An 18,918-nucleotide genomic window follows, 5' to 3' on the forward strand; every position below is an offset into this window, starting at 1 on the left:
CAGTTCAATATCGTTAATACTGCAGTATGCTGTAGCTTTCATTAACAAAGTGTTGTAAATACTATAATATATACATTATAATACACTTTACTATAGTATGGTTCAAAAACATTAGCCTATAGTATTTACTATAAATCACTGTAGTATTTTTTCATGTGGGCGCAGGGAAGCCCTGAAAGGAAGCTAACAGCCAGTAAATATCCTAACCTATGACGCTGCATGGGAAATAGGCTACATTCTTTCAGTTTCGCTGTATATAAGAGGCTGTGTCTGATCAGAAACAGACCATAGGCCTACTACCAACCATTGAAGATGTTGTGTCTGTTGATCCTAATTTTAAGCATCATAAATAGAGGTTGGTCATGATAATCCTTCTTTAATATAATATTTATTTTACTATTTCTTCTATTTCGCATTTTTTTCGAGATAAAACTGTAAAAAGTTGAATAACTTGTTTTTTTTTTTCATTTCGCAGTTTATCTTTCAGAAATTATAGCACGAGGAGACACTGGTGTTGAGTTTGGTCAGGATGCTTCATTCTCTTGTACGCTGCCAGACGCATCTGCTGTCAAACAAGTCACGTGGCAGCGGGTGCGTGACCAGGAACCGGTACAAACTCTGGCTACATACAGCGCGCTCTTCAACGATTATGTGGATGATCAGTATGTCGGAAAGGTCATTTTCACCACGGCGTCAGTTAATTCTTCATCCATTGAGATCAAAAACACAACATTTGATGACGAGGCTTGCTACATTTGTTCCTTCAAAGTGTACCCATTCCAACCTAAACGACAAACCTTGTGCCTCGCTATTAAAGGTAAGTTAAACAATGGACATAAAGAATATTTTCTCTCAGGTTTTGAGTCAAAAACACAAGTATCAGCTAACAGGTAGATTTTAAGCGAAATGTAGAACTATGTTTTAAGGACTAGGGCATGTCAGTTTGGGGCAGCCTGTCACGCGTTTTAAATGTCAAATTACATATATAAAATGTTCTTTTATCAAAACAGTGGTTTGATATTTATTTTAAAACTGATTTAAAATTGATTTATGTATTATTTTGCAACTAAGAAGTCACAACTAGCTCCAGTCTCCCCCACCATGCTAGAACAAGTGTATAGTATAGTATATATATATATATATATATATATATATATATATATATATATATATATATATATATATATATATATATATATATATATATATATATATAGTGTTAGAAACAAAACAAGAAGTTTCTTCCAGGATAATGCAGATATGCCCAGACTGGTATAAGATGGTGTGAATAAGAAGGTACTCATAGGTCTGTCTATGAATAATAATTATTATCTTAATGCAGGACCAAATAATGTACTCAAAATGCAACTGAAACTTAAATTCAGTTTCCATTCTAGAAAAAATGAAAGTAGTACATGCAGCCAATTATCTACTGCTGTAATGCCTTAAAGGGTTAGTTCACCCAAATATTAAAATGATGTCATTAATGACTCACCCTCATGTTGTTCCAAACCCATAAGACATCCGCTCATCTTCGGAACACAGTTTAAGATATTTTAGATTTAGTCCGAGAGCTTTTTGTCCCTCCATTGAAAATGTATGTACGGTATACTGTCCATGGTTAGAAAGGTAATAAAAACACCATCAAAGTAGTCCATGTGACATCAGAGGGTCAGTTAGAATTTGTTGAAGCATCTAAAATACATTTTGGTCCAAAAAGAACAAAAATTACAACTTTATTCAGCATTGTCTTCTCTTCCAGGTCTGCTGTGAGCTCGTTCACAATGCTGCTGATGTGTTATCTTTGTTATTGGGCGCACCAGAAAACACATCAGCAGCGTCGTATGTCAACTGTCACAGCATTCGCACTCACAACAGACCCGGAAGAGAAGACAATGCTGAATAAATTATTTATTGGAATTCTTTTTAAATAATTTATTTTTGGACCAAAATGTATTTTAGATGCTTTAATAAATTCTAACTGACCCTCTGATGTCACATGGACTACTTTGATGATGTTTTTATTACCTTTCTGGACATGGAAAGTATACCGTACACACGTCAGAAAGCTCTCGGACTAAATCTAAAATATCTTAAACTGTGTTCTGAAGATGAAGTCATTAATGACATAATTTTTATATTTGGGTGAACTAACCCTTTAATAAAGAATCAAATATAATAAAAATTTTCTTTATAGTGCAATATAGTTTTGTGTTTGAATTATTAAAAGACTGTACACAATTAAGTCATTATGTTGCTGGTATTTTTGCAGGTATTTCAGAAATAACAGCATCAGTGAACCCTGCACTCAGTTCTGATCCAGATGTTGTAGTCTCATGTTCAGCTACTGGTAAACCAACTCCAACTATTCACTGGAAATCTGCAGAGAAAGAGCTGGACAACTTTTCAAGTAATTTTAAAACTCTGAATAAAGACAGCTCAACCACCGTTACAAGCAACCTCACGCTTCCACTCTCACAGTTTCATGGGCTGTATGTGGAATGTGTTGCTAAGAGTGACAGCATGGAGAAGAGCATCCGAATCAATGTGTCTGAAGATCATAATAAAGGTAACATTTTCAACACGGACATTGTAAAAATGTGCAGTTATTACTTTCTACCTAATGCAGACAGGTTGATTCAGATATGCTAACAATTTTTTTAAAACTGAATACAACTAGTTAACCTAGATGTCATAACATGAAGCACATTTTTAGTTTGCCTCGTGTTTGCCTTGAACAGTGAAACCAATTAAGGCATACAGTACATTCATTATGTTGCGGTTTTGACTTTGAATTGCAATGATTAAACTCAATATATATATTTTTTTCTTACAGTGAATGCTACACCAAGAAGTTACATCATTACAGTTTCAGTCCTCATCATCATGGCTGTTGTGGTTATTATCATTATTGTCATCTGTTCTCTCACCAGACTAAAGAGTAAGCAGCAAAATCCCTCTATCCAACAAGTTGAAATAGACTAATACAACCCAACATAACTGTAATCTTTTAAGAATAGATCTCAGTGGCAAAATAATTTAATACATAATTTAATTTTGCTTATTTTTTCTTCCCCCAAGGAGCCACTTTTGGGATAAAATCTACTTATGAGGAACCCCTTAAGGAGGAATGTTAACTCGACAGCTTCCTCATAGTCTGCTTTTTTGCTCATGACCTTTGAACTGTTTGGTTCTAACTAGTGTGTTCCTTAAAGGAATCATGAATTTCCTATCTAGTATTTATTTATTTAATTTATTTATTTATGTTTACATTACTGTGTAGTATTCCATGGCATTAATACAGTTAAATATATTATATTTTACCACTACGTAAGAGTATTTTGATCACAGTGAATAACTATTTCATTGACAGATGATATTCATACTGTAACTTTAGATTTTCAGGTTTATACCTTAGCAATTTATGACTCAGATTAATGTACCGCCATGCACTAAAGTTAGTTTAGTTTTTTGTTTTTTAGTTCTTAAATGTGTCTTCTGTTGAGTCTAACTGTGATTTATAAATTCCTAAGTGCAAGCTTGATATAAGTCTTGATGTTGTGGTATGGTTTTGTGTTGAGTGATGACAGAGATTTGGGGAAGAAAAATATTGTTACCCAATACAGATAAGTTAAAGAATGAGAAACCTAGTTTTCAGCAGTGTGAAATAAAGTGAAAGTTATGTCATTAATGGAAGCAGAAGCTGTTTTGGGGTTTCCAGCATGACCTTTTTTGAAGGTTGTCCTGAGAGATGACTGCTATTGTTAAGTAAGTATTTATACTATTGTTATTTGTTGACTGCAGTAAGCTTGCTAAAAGTAAGTGTATCTAGATGGCAAGAATGACTGTAAATTAAATCATAAAAGGATAAACATTTTTTGTTTCTGAAAAAGATTTCAGTGTGATATGTATGTATTTATATGTATGTTACAATATATGTCTAACCTGTTAATGCATGTTATGTAATTGCACTGAATAAAAAAAAAAGTGAACTGTTGGATTCAATGACTGGATTACTTACTAACATTTATATACTCTGTATTATTATACCAAATGTGTGAACCCAAAAAGGAGAGAGAGAAAAACAGGACAAAAACAGAAAATGTATCTAGGGCACATACTGTACATGATGTCAACAAATTCATGTGATACATATGACATGACTAAAAATATCATATAACAAGATTAAAAAAAAGAAGTAAATTCTGACTTTTCATGATTGCTGATTTAGAAAGAAACAGATGAAGCTATTGAAATAGTAATCAGAAAGGGGCCCTCGGTTTTAGCTGAAAATGACACATTTAAACTTGTCTCAAGTGCACAGTGAAATATAAGATACAGGATTGCTACTTTCAGACCAATTGGTGGTATTTTAACATTTGTGAGTCTGATTCATGGATCTTTAATCACAGTAATTGAAACAGAAAGAGATGAGTACAGGCCTACAGGCTAAGGAACGTTTTCCTGACAATGAAGACAAACACAGGTTTGAGAAGAAGACATTTTGATTCTTAGTTCTTGCATGCTGCAATACTCTTGTATGTGGCGCTTGTTAATGTGATAAATGTGACTTTTTCTACAGCTGATCCCTATAAAGATCTGAGGTTCTCAGCATGAAGCTGCCAGTTAAAGGTCTTGGATAAATGCTTAAGTTAAAACATAAAACAAAATCTACTAAGGCATGGAAAAGAGTGTGTATTTAGAAACCAGGGGATTTGGATCGATCCCAAGAGAGAAATACTGCTATCTACTGGATATCAGATGTCTTACAGAAATCACTGGAAGACGATAAATATAATATTCCTCTCATATCTGACATTTCACCTCATGTACTCTGTAATGAAAGGTGCTTCATTTGTGACCAATAATAAACCTGCAAAGGTTGTGTGAGCACTGCACTTCTGATGCTAAGGAAGGATGACAGTTTGGAGGAGAAGTTAACATCAATATTTTAAGTTAATAAGATCTGATGACCTATTACGTGAGTTTGGAGTAGAATGATTCATGGTCATTATGAGTGGGTAAAGGGGACAGATGACAAATGGGTTTTACCTTATCATTGGAAACATATAGCGACTTTCAAGAAATGTGGGATTTTAGTGCCTTTAACCTTCAACCAGCTTGTACGGTCTGTTGACTTCCTCTATCTTTTCCTGTCAGTCTCTCTCTCCCTATTTACTGTAGTTCTCCCTTTATGGTGACTTTATCCAAAAACTATGCCAGGTAATTCTGAAATTTCTCTTTTTTATTATTCTCCTCCGAAGAAAACACTGAAAACCCCCTCCATCATTTTCTGCTGGTCACTCAATAACGAAATGAGTACAGTATATCTAATTACAGTAACTAAACTTTTAAACTTTTTATATATTTCACATTATATAATGATTATATTTCACAGCTATTGCATTTTCATTCCTGTCTTAGAGTTGTGTCTTGAAAAGAAATCTACTTTTTTGTTTTCAGATTACTGGCCGAACATGCAAGGAGATGCCACCAAAAAGTACGGTCAAAAATACTATTTTATTCATATTATTAGTAATCAATGGGACACAAACCTATAAAGGTCATTCACTGCTTTTTTGTCCCCAGTAAAGATCACAGTTGTATTGCATTATAGTGTTGAACAATACATTTTTAAAGCTGTTTTAGTCATAAATAATACCACCCTTTTTGACTCTATATTTTTTTTTTTCTTAAAAATTCATTTTGCAGAAATACAACTAACATAGAAAGAAAGAAAAAATCCCTGCATTTACTACAGAGCACAGTTTTCATATAGAAAAGAGTTTATGCAGAAATTAGTTGGAGCTTATAATTTGCATTTAGGTAACACATTCGTTTTTCAGTCACGGTGGGGATTTTGCATACATTTACACTGTACTTTTACTGATCCAACAAAATCTTTGACCACAACCCTATTCCTTATCTTCACTGAAACCTCTTGCCATTTTTAGATGTTTAATTATTTAGCATGTGTGGGTCACACTTTACCTGGAGCTAATTCAGTCTGAAAACCTGGAACCACACAGCACAATATCAAAATTGCTAAATGTTTGAAGAGGGAAAAAAATGGTGTAAACTATTTTCACTCAGAAATTGCTAGTAAATTTCACAAACAATTACAGACAAAAATAAGCAGAAATAAATTTAAAGTGTCTAATACTGTACACCGTAGTTTATATTAAAGGAATAGATCACATCCAAAATATAGAGGAGTTTGTTTTTCAGTGGAACAGATTTGAAGAAATTTAGCAATACATCACTTGCTCATAAGAGGATGCTCTGCAGTGAATGGGTGCAATCAGAATGAGAGACCAACCAGATGAATCATTGCAATAATACACACGACTCTAGTCCATCAAATAAGGTCTTGTGATGCTAAAAGCTGTGTATTTGTAGGAAATAAATCTATCATTAAGACATTTTAACTTTTAGCCGTTGCTTTCGGCTTCTCGGTAACTTTTCATTGATGAGTGAACTGTTTCTTTAATTGAGTAAGTTATCTTATCACATACTGTTGTTTGCAGCTAAAATACAAGTCCATACTCCATAATAACACTTCCTGCAGTGAAAAGTCTGTCCCCTGCTATCCTCTCACATCAAAATCCACCGACATATTTGTTTAGAACGGCAGCTTTTCACTTCACAAGACATTAGTCAATTCACCTTTATCTATATAGTGCTTTATACAATACAGATTGTGTCAAAGCAGCTTTACAGTGTTTAACAACTAAAAAAAAAGTGCGCTGATAATGCAAAAGGACAATAGAAAACCTTTTCAGTTAAAGTCATTCATTGTTGATTCAGTGATGTCATCATCCAGCTCAGTTCAGTTCTCTTCAGTGTCAGTGCAATCAAGCCAACAATATTGCCAGAAATTGTGTCCCAAACAAAGAAAGTCAAAGGTGACAGTAGCATGGAACCAAAACTCCATCAGTGACAGAAATGGAGAAAATCTCGGGAGAAACCAGGCTCAGCTGGGGGCCATTTGTATTCTGGCCAGATGAAACCAGCATGGTGTGCTTTAATTATAGGCTGCAACACAAGTCTGATTGAGCAGACGACTTGTCTGGTTCTCTTGGTCTTGTGCCAGTGGCTGTTGAGGTGACAAAGTCTTCGCTAGGGATCTGTCTCTGGGGCTCATCTACTGTAGTTGACATGGGCTCCGCTTACATTAATTGATGGACTGGAGTCGTTTGGATAACTTGGATGATTCTGATGTTTCTATTAGCTGTCTGAGCTCTCATTCTATCAGCAAATGTTCATTTTGGGGTGAACTATTCCTTTAATTGTAACACATAGGCCTACCTGTAGGGAAAAATGTCCAGGAATGTGTTGCTTTTGCCATTAGGGGGAAGTTACATTTAGCATTTGTTTTCTTCCTTCATGTACAGTGCTTTCATGTCTTTAAAAAATGATATGTGAATTCAAGAGAAAGATGTAGTTTTTGTTGGGGGAAGAGAGCCCAGATTCATCTGACAAGATTAGGAAATTTCCATTTGATGATGGACAGAGCTGAGAGGAGGTGTGTCTTTGATGATTATTTAATAGTGATGAGCATATGAGATCACAGTGGTATTCTGTAATGTTTCTCTTGTGTGCAAGTCCTCAGCGGGTATTGTGAATCACTTCTATGCCTTGAGGCAGCTAGAAGAACCACCAGTCAATATCCAGGGACATAAATATCCAAACACATCACTGACTCACACATTTGAGAGCGGGTGCTGTTACATCTCTGATTCCATTTGCAATTACAGGCGAGTCAAAGCAAAGAGATATTTAGCAGTAAATAAATATTATTTAATGATTACATTCATGCCTTATTGGCATTCATCCACATATTCAAACATGCAAATTATTTCCTGCTTGGTGCTTAGTGTAAAAAAAATATATAGCCTAATTTTTACTATATGTAATATGATATATTCCAGCTAATTGATTAAAGGAAGTTTACCCAAAAAGAACATTTGCTGATATGGAGAAAAAAAAAAACCCAATAATGATGGATTTGTTTCTTACAAATACGTAGCTTTTCACTTCACAAGACATTCACTGATGGACTGTATTGGTGTGGATTACTTGTGGATTATTGTGATAATTTTATCAGTTGATGAAATCTTTCTGACGGCACCCAATCACTGCATAGGATCTAGTAGCGAGCAAGAGTAATGCTAAATTTGACCAAACTACGTCTTGATTGTGGTAAATGCTTCATTAAAAATTAAAAAAATAAATAAAAACATAATTGCAAAATCTAAATAACAAAATCTACTTGGATATGCAAAAAGTGTGCAGATTTAGATGCAAATCAAAGTATTTGGAGGATTTGGATTGATCTCAGCAGAGAAATACTGCCATCTACTGGATATCAGATGTCTTATAGAAATCACTGGAAAACATAATGAATATGATATTTCTCTCCTGTCTGAGATTAATTAAACTCATGGACCAAGTAATTAAAGGTGCTTCTTTTGTGGCAAGTAATAAACCTTCTAAGGTTTTGTGAGCACTGCACTTCTGCCTGAGATGCTAAGGATGGCAGGTTGGATGATAACCTAACATCAATAATTCATAAACACACTCTACCTGAAAACGGCCTGATGACCTAATAAGTGAGTTTGGAACAAAACAATTCATGGTCATTATGAAGGGGTTTAGGGACAGATGATAACTGGATTTTTCCCTCTTGCACCGGAAACTAATAGCGACTTCAGAGAGGTGGAATTGTAGTGCCTTAAAAGGGTAGTTCACCTTCAGTTCCTGGTCCTCATTGACTTTCATAATATAATGAAAAAAAAAAAAAAAAAAAAACCCCTTGCTAGTCATTGGGGCCCAGCAACTGAAGGTGAACTATCCCTTTAAGTAAGCACATATGCTAATTTAACCTTTAGTCAGCTTGGACAGTCCTTGACTTCCTCTTTCTTTTCCTGTCAGTTTCTGTCCGTACTTAATTCTCTCTTCATGGTGACTTTATCCAAGAACTATGCCAGGTAATTCTGAAATTACATTTTCATTTATTCTTCTCTGAAGAAGAGACGGAAAATCCCCTCTGTCATTTTCTGCTGGTCACTGATTACATAATATATATCTGATATATCTGATTACATAAGCTTTTAAGGGAGTCTTATATATTTCAAATCATATAATTATATTTCACAACTGTTGTATTTTCTTAATTTCTAATTCAAGAGTTGTGTCTTTTGTTTTCTTTTGTGTCTACTTTTTTTTTTTTTTTAATTACTGGCAGAACATGCAGGGTTGGAATAAAAGTTTTACAGTGCTCTGGTGATCCCACCAAAAAGTACAGTCAAAAATAATTGGTATTCATTTTATTAGTAACCAAAGGGACACAAGACTATACTGGTTATTCATGGTATTCAGTGACATTTCTTGTCCCTAGTAAAGATCACAGTTTTATTGCCTTATAGTGCTGAACATTTTTTTTTTTTAAAGCTGTTTTAGTCATAATACCATTTAAACTTAAGCATGTTGAAGTTGATAATGGTTTGTCTATATCACATTTTCATGAATAGCCTACAATACTTACTATTTTTGATTTTTTTTCTAGTTGAAGTTAAAAAAACACCAATAATTCAGTCAATTCAAATTTATTGAAGTATAAAAAATATGTTACTTGAAAAAGTAAACTTTGTAAGTCTTTCAGACTTTCACATTTTTGGTCCCCCATTTAATAAATTTTGTTTCAAAAGTTTGTAAATTTATTTGCCTGAGCTTGATCAAATGTTTTACATCTCACTATCATTAGGCTAAAAAAAAGTTATTTTAAATACCTACATTTTGCGATATCCATGAGGCACCAAAATGAACCATATATTAAAGGGAGGTTTCTTAATGAAGTTAGCATCTACTGTTTGACTCTAACAAGTTTAAAACCACATAGTTAAGCAGCAGTTTGACTAAAACTATTAATATTCACTAAACTTTTTCACAAGACTGTTGACTGAGGTAGTGTAAATCCACTGCCATGTGTATTAGATTGTCATTATGAGGAATTTATAAACATTTACTCAACCTCTCATTAATTTGTAATTATATTCAGAGTGATAAATCAATTTCATTCCCTTCTAGCCCCATACTTTGCATGCATCAAAATTACACACAGGTTTAATGTATTATTAAATAGAGCCATCAAGTGCAGTTCAGATGAATTACTTTGTCAAATGAGCATAGAGGGCTTGTCCATTCATAATCAAATGAGAGAGGTAGTGTAGTTGTCTGCTTTTATAGTGAAATCATTTTAAGCTCTTCGTCAATTTTTCATTTCCAGGAACGATTGGAGCAACCAACTGTGTATAAATTGCTATAATATATTATCAGGATGTTTTATGTAATGAATGCAAAGTTTCAGTGTGGCAGTGTGAACCATATTTTAAAGGAATGGTTCTAAGATGTAGGTGAGTTTGTTTGATCTGTGTATATTTCTCCCCCAATTCATATTCAAATTTCTCCCCAAACTGTGTATATTATTTTCCACCAAGATTTTTTAGCTAGATTAAGCAATATACTGGAAGCAACAGTTCGAAGTTAAAAATGAAATCAAGTCATATGTATTTTACAGCAATGAGATTCCGATTCAGGCATTTTAAGTGTGCCTTCAGTGTCTTATGAGGGACACTGTAACTCCATGCTCCCTAATCACTGAATGGGTGAATGAATAAAATAAATGAATTTTCAAAAAATATTCACAGAACACATTGAGTAATATATGTAGAGTACCAGTAGATCTGGCATAGTCTGTATGTCATGTTTCCCACAAAGCAAAATCAATGAATAATGAAACATCAGTAGAATTTCTTCAGATCGGACAATGCCTTGCAGTAAATGTAAGGAGGAAGAATGGCCTATTCCTTTGTGGAAGAGAAGTAAATTCATAATTTATTATTACTTGAATAGATGAAGAGGAAACTAGGCAGACACAACTGCTACATGTGGACATTTGTGTGCTTATGCGTGTGCTTATTGGGGTGTAGAAAAAATTTCACTCAGAAATTGGTAGTAAATTTCACAAACAATTACAGAAACTGAAACACTGTAGTTTATATAAGAAATTTAGCAATACAACATTTGCTCACCCGAGGATCCTCTGCAGTGAATGGGTGCCATCAGAATGAGAAACCAAACAGCTGATAAAAACATCACAATAATCAAGTAATCCATACGACTCCAGTCCATCAATTCATGTCTTGTGAAGCAAAAAAGCTGCTTTGTTTGTAGTAAATGACACTATAATTAAGACATTTGAACTTTTATCCTTTACTGTCGGCTTTTCAGCTACGTTGATGGTTGAACTGTTTTCTTTAATCGAGTTTTTATCTTATCACATGTTGTTTCCGGCTAAAATACAAATCCATACTCCATAATAACGCTTCCTCCAGTAAAAAAAAAAAAAAAAGTCTGTCCCCTGCTGTCCTTTTACATCAAAATCCACCGACATTTTTGTTAACTGTTTTCATTAGTAAACAGTGATTGATCTGTTCATATTTCTCTCCTGATTCAGACGAGACGACTCACCTGAGAAAGCAATATGGCTAGAATGAAGTTTAATTACAAACATATTTGTAGTGGCTTTAGATGTCTTATATCACATAAGGACTACTTTTTGATGCTTATTTTGTACCTTGACAGCCCCTGGTAGCTATTTGGTTTTGTGGAACGAAAAATTCTTCAAAACATATTTTGTGTACTACAGAATGAAAAAGTCCAAATAGATTTGGAACTACGGCAAAATAAATGACGACAGAAATGTCATTTCTACAGACGGATCTGTAACAGAATCATTTCCATTGTTAGAAGAGATGGAATATTGTAGCAAATCTCTAACTCCAACATTTAAGAGTTAAATCATAAGAAGGGAACCACCGTAAGTGTTACCAATGAAATAAAGCTTGTAACAATTCTATGGGTTGTTTGATGTCATGAATCAAGCGCCACAGCAGCATCCCTCGGTCTGACACCATGACAACCGCAGCGCGCGAACGCTGGAATCTCTGCAGCTGCCGCGAAGCCCAGTATGAAGACAAGATGCCGCCATGCGAACTCGAGACACACTTGTTCCTTTGAAATATTCCTCGCTCCGCACTTTTGGAAAAAGACGTCGAAGATTCGCAAAACCACCTGTATCTAGCCTCCGTTGGCAATGTTACACAGGCTTTCTGCTAGCTAAACCTTAATATTTCTGTGGCGTAAGAACTGCGCTGGGTTGAATACACTGAAGTAAGCCGCGCGCATAGGAGCTATGAAATGCGCATTGGAGTCAGGAATGCTCCTCATGGCGTTTACGCGTGAAGAACCCACTGGGGCGTTTGTGCTGTGCGTGTTAATGCATGTGTGGGATAGTGAGGAAGGAAAATAGAGGAAAGAAAAGAGGCTTGAATTTGCCGTACGCGTTCCACAGGCTCTCCATGGGGATTATGAGGATCTCGTGAGTACGCCAATGATAATTCGTATTCCAGACTCCTCAGCCACATAAGAAGACCACGGAACACCCTCCTCAGAGACCCCTTGTTTGATAACGAGGAGCGATTAAATATCCACATAGTAAGGCGCATCAGGTAAGCGACACCATACGGGGATTCGTTACATTCGCATTGAAGTTCTAACATGTCTTTTGTCGAGCATCATTTGATGTGTCGCAAAAGTGAAAGCGCTCAAGCGCATTCTTACCTACATCTGCAGGTGTAAGTGCGTGCGTTTGGTCAACAAGAATGGACACATCACACATCTAGTCATGGAAACCTGGTCTGTAATGTAAATGATGCGTTTTTTTATCTAGACTTGAATGAACTGGAGAAGCTTCATTAGATTTGACAGCCAGTGAGACCAAGGATTCATAGAATAAGAGTTACTACAACATTGATGTTCTGTTTACTTAAAAGGTCTTCTAAGATTAAGAACTTAAATATTTTGTTGTAATGGTGTATTGGGGGTTTCATCATCCTAAATGATCCTGATTGCTGCATGGATGCTTAATGCTGCAGTGTTAGTTTGAGTTCAGCTTAGAGATCACACCTATCGCTTTTTGATGACTATACCAATACAGATGATTTTTGATGTTTACAGTGTCCAATAACCAATATGCAGAACAGATTTATATTTTTATATTTTTGCTTCTTTTATACAGTAATTAACAATCTTTATACAACTACAAAATAAAATTTCATTCTGAATAATGTTATATTACTGTTGATGATGATTTATTCAAAGTTTTTTGCAATCTAGATAGTGGCAGATTTATTTTGATCTTTGTTTAGGACTGTCACAATCATAAACAATACATTTCTCACTTGAAAATGGCTGTTATATAAAAGAGTCAAAGAAATTATCCAAACTGTGTAATAATAAGTTGCTGTACTTGTAAATATCGTTTTTGGCTGCTTCTTCGTAGTGATCAATCAAATGGCATCATTTGCTAATAGAGATCTAATAAGTTGAAAAGAGTGAATATTAGGACAAATATCGGTCAAACTAATCAGTCTGTCTCTATTCAAAATGGCAAATTATAATGGTTATGTAAAAGAAAAATTACATGCATTAATGCATGTAAGACTTGCTAAGCAAGCACTGCTGGCTACAGGATCATTATCGATACACGCTGCTCTCTGAGGGCTAGAGATTGTGATCAAAGATTTATACACTCATTCCAGGCACTGTTACTGTACGTGTGGAAACAGAGGTTAGGTAGTAGACTGGGATTGTCCCAACAGATTGCTCAGCGCCTCAAGCTGAGGGAAAAGAAAAAACTGGTGTGAGCAACACTATTAAAGTAAACAGTAAATTACCGTAAGTGTTTTTAATGCAGTTTCTTAATGATTTAGGGGAGCTTAGTAATATTTTAAAGGCAATTTTCACCAACGATGCAAATGATAGTTGTTGTAACATATATGTTCTGGTTAGTTAATTTGGTCTAACATCATTAGCCTGCTGTAATGCATGCATCTTGTGTCTTTGTGTTTCATCATCTTAAACAAGTCCTAATGCTGCAGTGTAGGTTTGAGTTCAACTTTTTAGAATGTAATGGTGTTGTTGACATCTATCATTCTTTTTGGCATGAATCAAAGAAATAGCTCATCCAAAAAATAACATTTACCTATGCTCAGCCCATCAAAGATGTACTGTCGATGAGTTTGTTTTCTTCACCAGAACAGATTTGGAGAAATTTAGCATTACATAACTCGCTCACCAATGAATCCTCTGCAGTGAATGGGTGCCATCAGAATGAGAGTTCAAACATCTGATAATAACACCTCAATAATCCACAAGTAATCCACTTGACTACAATCCATCAGCTAACATCTTCTGAAGCAAAAGGCTATAAGTTTAACATTAACCTGACACTTCTGTCCAAAATAAAAGTCCATAATCCATAATAACCTTTCTCCAGTGACAAAGTCCATCCCATGATGTTGTCCTCTCACATCAAAATCCACATATATATATATATATATATATATATATATATATATATATATATATATATATATATGTTTATATTTAGTATTTTAGCAAGTTAAAAACATCTTGATTGATTGATTTATTACAAACATGCAGATTCTGGATTACTTACATTATTTATAGATTATTATGATGTTTTTATTAGCTGGACTCTCATCCTGCCAGCACCAATTCAAACTCATCTACAACTAGGATGACCTGAGGGTAAGTAAATTTTATGCACATTTTTGTTTTAGGGTTAACTATTCCTTTAATGCATTTACACAAACTGTTCAATGCAGTATAAATGCATTCATAAAGATAATATAAATACAGAGATGAAGTTATAACATTAATGTTTTAAAAATTAAATTATTAATATAGAATAATACAATTATGTATAGAAAAAGTAAGTATAGACAAAGATTGTAAATGATGAAATCTATAATGTAAGGCTGCTCTGAGAACCAGAGCTGGTTTTGATACTATGAGTCAGTGCTGTGGCATATTTTATTACCATTTTATACTGCATTGTGTCTTTAAACAGACATTAGATGTGTACAGATACCTTAAGACTTAAGGCTACAGGATAATAAAGGATATCTGCCCATCTCTGAGGGCTGAGGAGTGTGATCCCAGTTTATACACTCGTTCTAGGTGCTGTGTTGAGTGGAAACAAAAGGGAGGCAGTAGACAGAGTTTGTCCCAAATGGACTGTCCATGCTCATTGCCTCAAGAGAGCTCAGAGGGAGAAATAAATTGATGTGAGCAACACTATTAGAAGGTGTCAGAAAAAAAATCTTTACTGTATTATGTTTAGTTTGTTGGTCTACAAGAGATACATTGAGTTTGTAGGCCAGGGTTCATTTGGACTAATGTTTCTGGGGAAAAATGTAACCATGTCCCAAGTTTTTCATCTCCAGGGTTGTAATGAAATTGCACAGGACCCATTAGGGTCCAACCTTTCAATCCCTTGATTATAAGTGAGTGACCTAGCCTCTCAAATAAGATTACACCGCTTAATGGTGCATTACATAAAACAAACAGATTTGGGACTTAGGCAAATACAGGTGTGTATTCACTGGCCCATACACAGATCTCCAAAAACAGTGAATTGTCATGCTTTTCTCAGAATAATAATACAATTCTTATTGTATAGTGCAGCTAGAGTAGTGTAAGTGATTTTAAGGATGGTAAAGCTTTTGAAAAAGAGTCTTTGAAGTATAAAGAAAAACAAAGTGTATAGGCTCTGTTCCGTGTTTGATTTTCTCTCTGTTACCCAGTTTCTGTCCCACGCGTATTCATTTATTTTGTCCCAGGTGCCTCCTATGTTGTTTCACTAGTGCCAGGTTTTCCTCGTCCTCCCCTCATCAAGTCCTGTATACATATGTTCCCTGTTCTAAGTTTCTTGGTTGGCTGTTGTAAATGTCTTCTTGAGATCCTGTGGTTCCCTATCGTGATTATATTAAAATTCCATGTAGAATAAATCTCCAGCTCCTCCTGCATCTCCTTGCTCCTCGGTCCAGTGTAGCATGACAGAACAGCTGACCAATACAGAAATTAAGCGGTGCCTTTTTTCCCCATCTTTTTTTTCTTCAAATTTTTTCCCAAGTGTTTAGTTTTCCCTGTTCTTTCCTCCGCTGAAATGGAGGAACAAGTGATGTTCATCACCATAACTCAGGTGAGCTCTGACCAAGTCAGTTATGTGAGGGCGTTTGTGCCTCTAACCCTCGCCAGCTCCCTTTGAGGGGGAAACCCTCGCAATGCTTTTCCAGATCGGGATGACATTCCATCATCCCACGGAGCTCCCAGACACCATCGACCTCGAATGGAAGGAGACCATCATCTGGTGTCTAGAGAGTCTCCGATCCCAATCCGGAACCCCTCCGCCGTCCGCGGCTCACCCAAGCCGAGCGCCCTCAAGTGCCCACTCCTCCAGAGCTCACTCCAGTGTCGGCTCCAGCCCCAGAGCTCGCTCCAGTGTTGGCCCAGACCACATCTTTTTCCCCCAATCCAGAAGAGGAAACTAGGGTTGTGGAGAAGAGTGTCGGGCCAGGCCCCAGAATTCGCTCCAGTGTTTGCCCAACTCCAGAGCATAGCCCAGGATGGGCTCCTGTTCCTGAGTCAAGCCCAGGATGGACTCCTGATCCATTATGTCAGACTCTATTCCCTGTTTATGTTTGTTTTTCTGTTAACCAGTTTCTATCCCCCTTGTATGCAGTTATTTTGTCCCAGGTGTTTCCTACAGTATGTTGTTTCATTAGTACCAGGTGTTCCTCGTCCTCCCCTCATCAAGTCCTGTATATATGTGTTGTGTTCCCTGTTCTAAGTTTCTTGATCTGCTGTTGTAAATGTCTTATTGAGATCCTGTGTTTCCCCGTCGTGATTGTATAAAAATTCCATGTTGAAGAAATCTCCAGCGTCTCCTTGCTCCTCGATCCCATGTAGCATGACAAGACCTCTTATCCTGGATTCCTTTTTCCATTTTTTTATTTACCTTGGTATCATTCAGGACAAGATGATGATGGGATAAGGATAATAGGCTTATTGGTAACAAGTAAAGCATAGCTTCTTCAAAATGTAAAGTGATTAAGACAGCTAAAAACTGTGAGGAAGGAAAAAGAAGGAAAGAGACAAATATGGACAAAGGGAGAGGGTCAGATTTACTGTGTGAGAAGATGATAAATCTTAAGAGAATTGCAGGGTGTCTGGTGGCTTATGCTGTATTGCTTTTGGTGACAGAATGTTTGAGACCAGAAGGAGTCACCTCTACCAAGACCAAGACTCATACAAGTTGCTTACGCGGTTTACATCAAATCAGAGCCTATTACTAAAACTGTAAGTACTCTTTAGCAAGAATAATGTGCCATTATTGGAAATGCTGAATGCAACTACTGTTTTGGTCATCATAAAAATGCTTTGGATGCATTGTTGGGTGTGATTTGTAACATTTATTTCTAAAGTTCAAATTGATTGGTCAATGTGACTTCAAAATGGATCCTTTTAAATGCCTCATGCATCTTACTTGCTTGGGAAAACATACTTTGGTACTTTATTTACATTTATATAATGGCAGTGTAAGTATTTATTAGTTTATTTACCATTTGTTAATGTTAAATTACTGACCTATCCTATCTTAAGTGTTTTCACAAGCAAGACTACACATTTTTAACAAATAATCACATTTTGTTGCAGTGCAGCATGAAATGAAGATGGAACAGTTTTAGTTTTATCCAGCTGTTATTTGTATTTAGAGCAACTTGCCCAACTCTGGTCCACACAAACCCTTTCCCTTGGCCCACATAATGCAAAGAATGATGGCCCTGGACTGGAGAGGCCCAAATCTGGATTAAAGACAAGGGCACACGAGCCATAACTGGCCCGAGTCTCAACCAATTAATAGACCTTAAGTGGCCCTACACTGGGCCTGAATAGGTTTTAGCATTGGTACCGATTCTCAGCCTTAAGTAAACCAGAATCCCCAAAACTGAGCCACACCTAAGCCTTATATATCCCAGATGTAATACAAAATATTCATTTTTTATATTATTGCATTGTGTATTATTTTACATTTGTGAACGGCTTTTGTAATGTAAACACAAACTATACCAATAAAGTACATTTAACTTAGAAAAGTTAATAGAATTAATAGAAAATTCAGTTGCACTAAAAAAATTTCAACTTTTTAAAGAATCTATCTCATGCAGTACGTAGTTTTATGCAATATGTAACTGTTTGTATATTTGGAGAGATGCTGAAATGTACAATATTTACAAGGTACCCTAAACATTTATACAGTCTATAAGAGAAATGCAAACAGACAGACAAGTGTAAAGTTAATCACAAGAATTTATTTATTGCAGACCTGTCAAAAAGCAGAACCACAATAATCCAAATGACGTTATGTTGTAGTCACAGTCCTCTCAGACAGCCGTGGAATATAATAGTTTAGGGTGAGGAGCAGGGCATAGTTTAAGTTGTTAAACGCTGAAAATAACAATCCGCTTCATGAAGGCATGTATTTCTACGATACAAACATCATCGGAAACTCGGCATGTCACAATCCATGACGAAACATGAGCATTTGAAATCACTACCACAATATATGTAGTAAAACTTCTTGTAATGGCAAATTTAGAAATTGTTACTATAGCTACAGGGGAAGGAGATACATTTCACTGAATGTTTTGAATTTAGTTCTGTTTCTCACACAAAGTATCACATGGATACCGAAAATTTGAATACAATTAAAATACTTTTATGATCATTTTACTGAATGGTTGTGCATGACAGCATATTAATAAAATGATGTGCCCAATGGTAAACCAGATAAATAAAATATTGCATGACAACTTTCTGGCAGAGTGCAGCACAAAAAAAATCTATCCTGACAAGTTCTTCAGTCCCTGCTGCAGAGAAACACCACCATAACAGGATTTTAAAGCCTCCATGCTTTACTGTATGGAT

The 18,918-nt window shown here is 35.6% G+C and overlaps 2 protein-coding genes across 2 annotated transcripts in view; both read left to right on the forward strand.

Annotated features, from left to right (window-relative positions):
* The first annotated feature begins 267 nt into the window (after positions 1–267).
* LOC132141845 (OX-2 membrane glycoprotein-like) lies at positions 268–4,000 on the forward strand. Its single transcript, XM_059551508.1, has 5 exons — positions 268–355; positions 476–817; positions 2,273–2,569; positions 2,837–2,941; positions 3,082–4,000. Exons 1-5 carry the CDS (start codon positions 313–315, stop codon positions 3,135–3,137), a joined length of 843 nt encoding a protein of 280 aa, XP_059407491.1. The 5' UTR covers positions 268–312; the 3' UTR covers positions 3,138–4,000.
* An 8,041-nt stretch (positions 4,001–12,041) lies between these two features.
* LOC132142312 (short transient receptor potential channel 5-like) overlaps positions 12,042–18,918 on the forward strand; it is a 106,182-nt gene continuing 99,305 nt past the window's right edge. Inside the window, exon 1 of the mRNA XM_059552099.1 lies at positions 12,042–12,572. The gene's annotated coding sequence lies outside the window, so the exon portion shown is untranslated. The remainder of the gene's footprint in view (positions 12,573–18,918) is intronic.

This window comes from Carassius carassius, chromosome 6, assembly GCF_963082965.1.
Source record: "Carassius carassius chromosome 6, fCarCar2.1, whole genome shotgun sequence".
NCBI lineage: Eukaryota > Metazoa > Chordata > Actinopteri > Cypriniformes > Cyprinidae > Carassius > Carassius carassius.